This window comes from Trachymyrmex septentrionalis, unplaced genomic scaffold, assembly GCF_001594115.1.
Source record: "Trachymyrmex septentrionalis isolate Tsep2-gDNA-1 unplaced genomic scaffold, Tsep1.0 scaffold63, whole genome shotgun sequence".
In the NCBI taxonomy this organism is placed as follows: Eukaryota; Metazoa; Arthropoda; class Insecta; order Hymenoptera; family Formicidae; genus Trachymyrmex; species Trachymyrmex septentrionalis.
In genome coordinates this window covers 397,701-407,800 of record NW_017305811.1, presented here as the reverse complement: position 1 = coordinate 407,800, position 10,100 = coordinate 397,701, and the positions used below count along the sequence as shown (strand labels likewise).

At 32.9% G+C, this 10,100-nt stretch overlaps 2 protein-coding genes across 4 annotated transcripts in view; one reads left to right on the top strand and one right to left on the bottom strand.

The window, feature by feature from the left end:
• Nucleotides 1-97: 97 nt before the first annotated feature.
• On the bottom strand, nt 98-3,930 carry LOC108753009 (vesicle transport protein USE1). Of its 2 annotated transcripts, XR_001939588.1 has the most exons (6): nt 3,503-3,930; nt 3,119-3,168; nt 1,498-1,736; nt 504-790; nt 355-424; nt 98-286 (listed from the first exon to the last, which is right to left on the bottom strand). XR_001939588.1 is itself a non-coding variant. In XM_018494298.1 (5 exons), the coding sequence occupies exons 1-5, from the start codon at nt 3,602-3,604 to the stop codon at nt 249-251; spliced, it is 756 nt and encodes a 251-aa protein (XP_018349800.1). In that variant the 5' UTR covers nt 3,605-3,930; the 3' UTR covers nt 98-248. The 2 variants fall into 2 exon arrangements, 1 of the variants encoding a protein (XP_018349800.1); XM_018494298.1 differs by lacking the exon at nt 355-424 and having other exon boundaries at nt 464-790.
• A 113-nt stretch (nt 3,931-4,043) lies between these two features.
• LOC108753002 (maltase 1) overlaps nt 4,044-10,100 on the top strand; it is a 7,298-nt gene continuing 1,241 nt past the window's right edge. The window contains exons 1-8 of one of the 2 annotated variants that reach the window (XM_018494281.1): nt 4,044-4,253; nt 7,221-7,599; nt 7,694-7,944; nt 8,027-8,152; nt 8,232-8,458; nt 8,529-8,709; nt 8,979-9,205; nt 10,018-10,023. In XM_018494281.1, the coding sequence (XP_018349783.1) occupies nt 4,149-4,253; nt 7,221-7,599; nt 7,694-7,944; nt 8,027-8,152; nt 8,232-8,458; nt 8,529-8,709; nt 8,979-9,205; nt 10,018-10,023 (1,502 nt within the window). In that variant the 5' untranslated portion in view covers nt 4,044-4,148. The remainder of the gene's footprint in view (nt 4,254-7,220; nt 7,600-7,693; nt 7,945-8,026; nt 8,153-8,231; nt 8,459-8,528; nt 8,710-8,978; nt 9,206-10,017; nt 10,024-10,100) is intronic. The other variant, XM_018494282.1, reaches the window with a different exon arrangement.

Here is a 10,100-nt window from a genome sequence, read left to right as displayed (position 1 = left end):
GAGTTAAATTCCATCATTTACAATCATTAGAAACAAGGAATGTTTCAAAATAATGTCCAAATATTTCTTGAAACATGATAATAATCAAATTGTGCATAACAAGCTAAATTATAATGATGTTGGATGGAGTTGTAAATTGATGTATCGCTATTTTGTAATATATTTACCAGATTTTCAAGTGATTTTAGGTAGCACAGGTGTTTTTACAAGCACACTTATGGCGCTATACAGATAAGCCAGAAAATTACCTAAATTTTTTTCCTCACTTTCATAAATAACACCATGTCTGAAATACATAAAAATATTAATGCAACTTAAATGACAATTCAGCTACTAATACTTTTGGCAACCTACTGGCAACAGTATAACATCATAAAATTTAGAAATTCGAGCAATAAATAAGGAAATTTCAGCCGCATTGTCCCTAGAAAACATTTGTATAATTAACATATGAAATACTTACTAAAAAATACAATCAGAACGAAAGCTATCATAAGCCATACCCAACACCTCCATTTTGAGTTCGTGTGCTCTTCTAACTTTAGGGATTCTTTCTTTAAATTAATAGCATTTACATCAGTCAATTTGTCAGACATTTCCAGCGTGCCAATATCCTTTTTTATGATAGCACTAGCCGCTAATGCATGTTCCTTCATAGTGCTAGTCATGGAGAGCATATTTTCAGCGATCTTCTCCTGAATATTACGATTATATTTCAAAATAGCGTCCAGATCTTCATCCTTGATATTAGAGCTCGATAATCTCTGTCGTACACCATCTTTATTTACTTCTGTAACATATAACGAGATTTAATGTCGAGAATTATATGTAAAAGTCTATCTTTAGTTTTATAATTAACACATTCTATACTGCATGGATCATCAATGATGGTAGACTTTCTGTTCAGGCTGAATTATCAGTTCAGATTCTCATCTGACAAGTGTCATCTATATATCATTCTTATCATTATTCACTGAATGTTATAAACAAGGATAAAATAACACTTGAGTGACACTCGGGTGGAAATCTGATTGTACCCTTGTTTGATATTTTAATTATAAACAGAAAGAACATAGTTATAAAATAATTTTTTTTATATAATAGATATATAATTGTGGTATATGATGCATATTGGTATATTAGGCCTTCTTTTTTATAATAATTTTTGTAATTTTTTTAATGAAATACATGTTATTTAACCCTCCGCGAACCAGGTGGGATGTGATATATCCCAGCAAGATAAATTTCTATAACTTTTTAAAAAGTACCGCGCGCTTGTTGCCAGTTTCATGCAACTGAAGAGTGCGTTGTTACTAATCATATTATAGTATATTTATAATAAAGTACAGCATGGGGCATGAGATATATTCACATATGATTTTCCTGGTTCACGGAAGATTAACAAATATAACATAAAAATGCCGTGGATCATCGATGAGCTACATAGTGTAGTCAAGTCATTTAAAATTGGTCCAGCATGAAATGTATATAAGTTACCTCTGTTATTATGAAATAATTCCTCCCGTAATTCTCGATTGTATTTAGCGACAGTCTTCTGATGTATTTGCGTTGTAATATTTGTACTGGCGGAATTGTTAGTGGACACTGAATTTTTTGATAACAATTGTGCGGCAACCACTCTCTCCACTGGATTTGACAACTTCATTGCGTTTATGACTCCTTTTAGAAAATTTATCCGCTTAATGTAACCCATCATAGTATCCTTGGATGGTTTACTATAAATTCAACTTTTTAATGATACACAAATATTTTTAATATTGGGAATATAATAATAGAGATAATTTTTAAAATGTACAGGTTCTCTTAGACTTTGCACAAGTGCAGTTAACAGTAAAATCCCCAAGTTATTTTAAAATGAAAATCCAAATTTTGAGGCTCAGTTTTCAAATAAGAAATGTTTACCATTGAAATTATTTTTAAAAAATGTCACCTGTCTTCTTACGAAGGTCAGTACAGATAAAGTCCAACTATAGAAATTCGAATGTATAGACATAGTACGGTGAAGGTGTGAGTTATCATTTACATGTGATATATCTTTGACAGTTCGATCGGAATCATAAGTCAATTAAAAGGGAAGAAAAACTTTGACAGTTCGATGTGTATCACTTTTTTCAATAGTGATACTCGAGATTTATTTTGTTGTTATTACTAAAATATTCAACGTCATTACTTGATAACTTGTGTATGAATATAATCAAATTAAAAAACAGTTACAAGAACCATTTGCAGAAGACTTACATCAGTATCAAGAATAAGACTGATATTTAGAAATAACTTCACTGAATGATGTATCACATCTGAATGTGAATTTTGCACAATTTCAATGATCAACTTTACAACATTTCTTGTTTAAAAATTATTATAACTTTGACATTTTGGATTTTCGTTTCGAAATAATCTTATTTTATAACTTTTAATATTAATATTATCGCTCAACAGCTCGTTTAATATATATTAATAACTGTCGTTACGTCTACAGAAGAGTTTGCTATTAATTATTGTCAAGTTTGAAGACATTCTGCATATTTAATGTGACCAGATATTTTTGAATCTAAAGTGGAAATGTTATTAAACAAAAAAATGGAAGAAAAAATATATAGATATAAAAATAAATATATTAATAACAACTTATTTTTAAAAACTAATGCAATTATTTGTAATTATGATTTACAATTATCTGCTTTAACAAGATTAATAAATCCTCAAGAAATATCTATATAAAATTCTCTCAGCTGAAATAATAATTAATTCTTGTTATTAATATTGCTTTTAAAATATAAACTCAAAGTTGAGTTTTTTCGTTATCCACATTTCGTTTATTTCAGAAAAAAAACTCATTCAACTGCTGATATATTTTTTGGAAGCGGTTTATATTGTATTTCATAATTTGAAAAAATTTATAAAATATTTTTGCTACTTTTTGCTAAAATTGAGATACTTAATATGTTTAATGAGACAGGGGAAGCATTCCAAAAGCTGGACTGTTCTGATGAAATTATTTGAAACATCTGATCACATTATGTATATACTATATTCTAGTACATAAGTATTAATAATAAATAATACATATTATATTTTATAACTAAAACTATATTACTTTGGTGAAGTCTGCAGTTTGTTCATCATGTCATCTAGAGAAAGTATATACTGAAACAAAGAATTTATATAAACAAAACTTGTATAATCCGTAAGTATTTATAGTGTAATATAAATATTATACATGTAGTAAATTTTATGTGTGTTCTATTATAGATTATACATAATAAATTCCTATATTTTCTAAAAAGAAATCAGTTATAAAAATAATTCAACATACATATATAAGCTATAATAAATATTATAATTATCTAATGAAATTATCTCGATGTTACTTTAAGCAATTGTATGAAGTTATACTCATCATAAAATTTTAACTGTAACGTGTATTAAATAAAAACATGATAGAAACGTAGAAATAAGAACTAGCTCTTAGAACGCGCACTTTTTCGAGCTTCCAGTCTTGGTGTGGATCATCCTTCGCTATTAATTCGCAGCGTGTTAGAAGTCGCTTGACGTTGATTTCTAGCCTGGTCATTTGAATCATTTGGCATATATTTGACTTGATGGACAAGGAAAGCTCTGTGCTCTACAATATTCCGTTCAACATATGTTATGTACAATGTTGCCAACTCGCTGACAGAATAAATCTCTAAATTAAGAATATAAGATTTGTTTGCGTTGCTTGTGAAATCCCCACAATTTTACTGTAAATTTCTTAAATTGTGGGTTATATGAGATTAAAAAATAGCCCTGCTGCACTTCCGGATTCAGAAACAGAAACAGAAGTACGAAATCGATCCTATATATTTATATCGCCAGTCCATATGAAGTCTATGACGGCACTACACACTGTGCACGGTTCGATCCAGTTTGACCAGCTACCGATAATTAGTATTCCAAATCACCACTGGGGGAGTTAGTTTCGTCAGCGAGATTGGACCGACTGGGCAGGGCGAGGCCATTGGCCAAAGGAGCAAAAAGATAGAAACGATCAGTAACGATCACTGATCAGTTCAGTGACGATCAGCGCAGCTAAGTGTGGCACTGCGCAGTATTAACAAAAAGAGTAACAGCTGTCATCAGTCATCATGGGCAAACGGAATAGCGAGGATCTGGATCAAGATGTACAGGAGCGGATGCTTAAGGAAGACAGCACCGCGAAGATCGCAACTGAGAAGGATGAGAAGACCGAGGTGAGAATCTCCTTCGTGTCGATCATCTCGCTTCTATGATTTCGATTTCTGAGATTCTAATCTGGTAGTTATTTAGAATAATTATCTCTTTGATGGAATTCGATTCGACGCGTTTTTATATGAAGCGAAAGAACCTGGAAAAAAAAGTCGCTCTGCCCTCTTAAACCTTTGAGATATTAATCATTAAAGTTGACTTCAAGTTAGGAGATCTATCATAGCCATTAAGAAGACCCTTCTCTATTCTTGCTATAGCTGGGTTCGCTTTGGCGTTCACAATACTTTCAACGTTTCATCTTCGTTGTTTATTAAATATTAAACAAGGACAATTGATGCTCAGCTATAAACGTTAAAGCGAACGCCTATGTGTGAAAAGATACACTCGTGTGGAATCGTTGGTGGGTTTTCAATTTGGCACGCAAAGTGTGATTTAATTTTAAAAAATTGACTTTAGTTTTGCGAAGGCAGCGGTTCCCTGAAGGTAACCGTTCGCACATATATTCTTATATTAATGGTTGCATTCAGCAGAATTTTTTCGTTTAATTTGTAACCGTTGTACGTTTTCTTCGCTCTGATTGGATTATACTTTTAGCTTAGGAGAATGATTCTACCTCAACAGACAATCATAAAACGGTTGCACAAAGGCTCCTGCTTCCCGAAGTTGATGATGCAATGTCCGCGAAAATGGCGAAGTTATGCAAACGTATGAGCATTTGAGTTTACGACGTTGAAACGCCGCATTGACGCGCTTCAGGATGAACAGATGAGTCCAAATTCAGTCCAAATTCGCGGGACAACTAGATGTTTATCAAGGCACCGTCTAAGTCGGCAACGCTTTAAAAAATATACAAGATAAAAGCATCCGAGCGAAGTTCTTCAGAACTCTTCTTATTTTACATATATGTATGTACATACATACATATATATTTTATGATGTCCTCCATTTCCTCTCCCCCCTTCCCTCCGTGCCGGCACGGGGAGGGAGGAGAGATACGAAATTTTCCGCAATCATTAAGTACATGTATGTACGAAGGTTTTTCGTTCCACTTCTTCCGTAAAACTAAAGACAATTTTTTAAAATTAAATCTTGCTTTGCGTGCCAAGTTGAAAACCTACGAATAATTCTACACGAGTGTACAACTTTTCACACATGACAAGAGTAGAGAGACATCTTTTTCATGGCTGTAATAGTTTTCCTAATTCGAATAGTTATCAATTTCAATGATTTATATATCGGTTTACAGGACAGAGCAACATCACGATACTCCTTTCTGTTAGATTTTTTTATTTTATGGAAAAACGCGTCACGAGGGTGTTCTGAATAATTACTTCTCCTCCCTCTCATTTTGCATATATGTATAATACGCGTGTAATAAGCAACTGCTCGCAGCGAGCTCATCCCTCGTGTCACTTATTGAGCTGTCCCTGCTTATCTTCTGTACTTGTTCTGTAATTCACTATTTTTTCCTTATAATTTAAAAACTAAGCATCGGATAAAATGGCAAAGAAAATATTGTCTTAGACCTTTGTCAGGAATACAGTGTTTCAATATTAAACATCCTATTATGGTTGCGTTCTGTCATTCACTGTGAATCAAGAGGTTCAAACTTTCTCTTGGAAAAATTGGGATGAATTTTGTGCCTCCTGCACTTGACGCAGACAAGACGCTCCAAGTTAGTCCATTCCGTTAGTCAATTCAGAGATTTTTATAGAACTGTAACAATTCGATAATTTGATTCAGCATTCCCCTAAGAAAATTCTCCATTCTTCTGCGTACTTTTAAAGTTAGCCCAGATTCTCATATGGACAATGGCTCTTTGAACACTGATTGGTGAAAAATGGATGACGGGGGTAAATTTTACCCTCACGTCTGACTTTCCACCAATCAGAGTTCGATGTCAAAGCGCTATTGTTTGTATGAGGATCCAGGTTTATTCTTCATATCTTTTCCCATAAGTTTAAAAAAAAAATTTTTCATGTTTTAAATAATTGTTATTACAATTAAAGGTCTTAATCTTTTGAGACCATTCAGTGTGCCAATTGGTTATGGGAAAGTAGTTAAAAATACATAATATGCATGGAGATTGACTACTAGAGTAGTCTATGTGATGGATTATACGGTGAAATGTAATCTGTAATGATTCCAATTTGTAATAATTTTTATTAGTGCGCTGAAGATGAAGGCTACAATTGCAAGGTATTGGGTGCTTTCCAGCAAGGACACAGTTAGACACTGTAACACAGTGAGTCTTTTCATCCTTGTTTAATGTAGGCAGACAACAAGGATATAATAATTCACTGTGTTATACTGTGTGACTGTATTCTTGCTGGAAAGCACCAATTATATGTGTGTAAATGTAAAGCACTAATATAGATACACAACGTAAAATAAGGAGCGCACACGTAACCGAAAATGGCCAAACCGTTGATTGTGTGCTCTAATAAGGGCCGGTTGTTCCATCTTCAAATAAACTATGCGGTAATTTATCTATTAGATAAAAAAGTGTAAGAGAGTAAGAGAATAAGACAGCTGAAGGTTTATCGAAAAGTCGAACAATCCAGCCTATGCGAAATATTCGAGAATACTCGAAACACAACGACAGTTGAGAAATTCCGTTACCGAACGTCAACCAATAAATATATTTTGCGTGAACACGTGTCTGATATTCGCAAGATCTAATCCGATAAGTTATTATAGTTTTCTTACTTTAAGGATAATAATTTTTAGAAATTTCAGACAACGCGAACAATCTAAATATTTATTATTGCACATATTTTTGTTTGTTATATTTATAAAACTTTAAGAATCAGCTCTTTAATATTTTGAAAATCAGTTACCATGTTAGTATATACCAGTTATATTGATAATTATATTATAAATTTTTTTTTTATATATTCATAATTATATCATAATTTTTTTTTATTCTCTATTTGAGATATTTTAATATTATACATACGCTTCTTTGATAGGTGAAATTTATCTCGGAGAATGGCGACGCCAAAATCGATATTGAGATGGTGAAGACAGTGCTCTCTGGAATGGGAAAAGAAGAATTGATGAAATTTGCAAACGATCCGTTCTGGGTCAGATTGAGATGGGCCTTGTTCATTACCTTTTGGCTGATATGGGCAGCCATGTTAGCTGGTGCCATAGCCATCATTGTAGTGGCGCCAAAATGTTCTGCTCCTGAACCGAAAAAACTGTGGGAGGAAAGCGCAATTGTTGAGCTAGATGTCTCAGATGTTTTTAACAATGATTTGACAGAACTGGAGCGTACACTGAGCGATTTGAAAAACCAACATATCAGAGCTATTTCTCTCTCATCTCTGGTGAAGGAAAACGCAAACGGTATGTATACACTCAAAAGTTACACATATTTATCTTTCTAAAATATATTAATTGTAATCTTAATTATATTAATATTCTTATTTTTTCATGGTAGGAGAGGTCATAGATTTTAAAGCCATCAAACCAGAATTAGGAAACATCAGTGATTTGAGCAACCTCATTAAGATAGCAAAGGAAAAAGATCAACAAATCTTCTTGGAGTTGGATCCTAACCATTCCTCCGTTGATCATCCGTGGTTTAAACAATCTGTAAAAAGGCAGGATCCATTCACGTCCTATTATGTCTGGGCTGATGGAATAACCAGCTCTAACAGTGGAAAAGAATGGCGCCCTCCGAATAATTGGGTTAGTTAAGCTTCTCTTTGACAAGTAATTCTCTGACACAGAAAGAGAATAACGCATATTAACTTAAAATATGCTTTTGCAGTTAAATATATATGGTGAATCCGCGTGGGAATGGAATGAACAAAGGGGCCAATATTATCTTCATCAATTTAATAAATCGCAACCTGACTTGAATTATAACAACCCAGCAGTGATAGCAGAATTTGGAGTAAGTTTTTTCGCATTCTACTTTAATCGATTGATTCACCATGCTTTGATTTATAACTTATGTCCTATTTATTTTGAAGGACATCTTTACTTACTGGCTTAAATTAGGCATTAGTGGTTTTCGTTTGGCAAACACGCAATATTTAACGGAAGATCCGGATCTGCACGACGAATCCAGAAGTATTCTTCCCGTAGAACCGAACAATTACCAATCCCTAGTACACATTTATACACGCGATCGTTCAGAAAACGCTGCAGTGTTATCAAAATGGCAAGAGATCGTTCGTAATGAAACCGCTGGCAAAGGGTATGCTTGTTCTTAATTTGGTAATTAGACATGTCATCAATATTTACTAACGTGATGCTGTTATTTATAGATTATTTGCGTTGCAAGATGATATTCGTGCAGATATTTTGCAAGTTTATAACGATAAAACAACGATTGATCTACCGCAGAGTTCACATTTTCTCACTACTGCCAATGCGAGCATAAACGCGACGGATCTGCGTAGGAGCATATCACAATGGCTTGCGGTTACATCATGGCCTGCGTGGAACGTAAGTTAGAAATAATAAGATTAATTTTATCACAATTTTAAAGATGTTTATAATCTTTATTGTATAATTTCAAGTTAAATTGTGTGTGTGTGTGTGTGTGTGTGCGCGCGCGAGCGCGCGTGTGTGTAAAATTCACACCGAATTATTGAGGTATTAAAAATCCAGACCGTATAAGGCTTTCATTTCTTAGTTGTATATTCACATTACGGTCTTAAAGATACTTTGTTTTAGTTTTTGATTTTTTTAATATGTTTATATGTCAATCGCAGGTGAATGGCAAACAGCTTTCCTTGAGGCAACGCATGCCTAAAGAAGTCGCCGATAGTATCGTGTTAATGACCATGTTATTACCGGGTACACCAATTCTTCGAATGGATGATGTCATGTCCGCGAAGGATGCTTTTGCGACCTTGTCAAGTGCCCGAAGTGGTCTAACATTCCTCCACGGAAATATGACGCTCAGAATAGTTAATGGGACAGTCTTTGTATATACGAGGTAAATAATTTTTCTTTAAATTTAACAATTTATTTAAAAATTAATATATGTAATATGCGATAATCATCATATTTAAGAATTTACATATATTTTAATCAAATCGAAATACAAATGAATGAAAGTTAAATATTATATTCGCGAACCATTTTTAGAAGCATTATGGGCAATAGAGTATATATATATATTATTAACTATCGACTAGAACCTTGAAAACACTAATTATTTCAACGTTATCCTTAATCTTTTTTTAATTTTATTTATACGTACGAAAGAGTAGAGTATACACTTTATACAAAAAAAAATAAAAGAAATAGTTTTTAATTGGATAATCGAATTCGTCTTCATGTAACGTACACAACACAATTGATTTATATTGAGTTACTCTTATTAAACTTATACACAGTGAAAGAAATAAGGAACAAGAAATAATAGATTTAATCTGAGAAATCGTGTAGAAAAGAAACCGTGTAGTCTGGTTATCTAGTTTCTAGTAGGTTGAAATCTGTTATTCCTTGTTTATTATTCCTTATTTCATTCTTGTGTTTGAATTTTTAAACGTCTTCACCAGTATTCTCACAGTTTTAGCGACATGTTTTGCTTAATTTGTATCTCGAAGTAGTATCTCTCTTGAGTAGTACGATTGTACAACTTCATAACAGATAAAACTCTTCAGCATTTTTGATATTAAATATAGATACTGAATAGACTTAAAAATGCGGACTAACAAAAGTGCTTTGCTCACATAATAAATATATTATAATAGACTAACTAAAGAACTTTTCTTGTTTCACGCTTCCTTATATGCGATACAGAAGTTGGTGAGTCTACACAGTATTAATGTATCGCAATTACACTGCTATAAAAACTTGATTGTAAGAATATAATAAAACTAATC

Excerpts from the sequence above, each read along its gene's own strand:
- LOC108753009 (XM_018494298.1), bottom strand. The coding sequence starts at position 3,604 with ATGATTCAAATGACCAGGCTAGAAATCAACGTCAAGCGACTTCTAACA. Across the intron at positions 3,169-3,502 it reads AAGACTGGAAGCTCGAAAAA|TATATACTTTCTCTAGATGA; the intron begins GTGCGCGTTCTA and ends TCTTTGTTTCAG. Across the intron at positions 1,737-3,118 it reads AAACTGCAGACTTCACCAAA|TAAACCATCCAAGGATACTA; the intron begins GTAATATAGTTT and ends TTGAATTTATAG.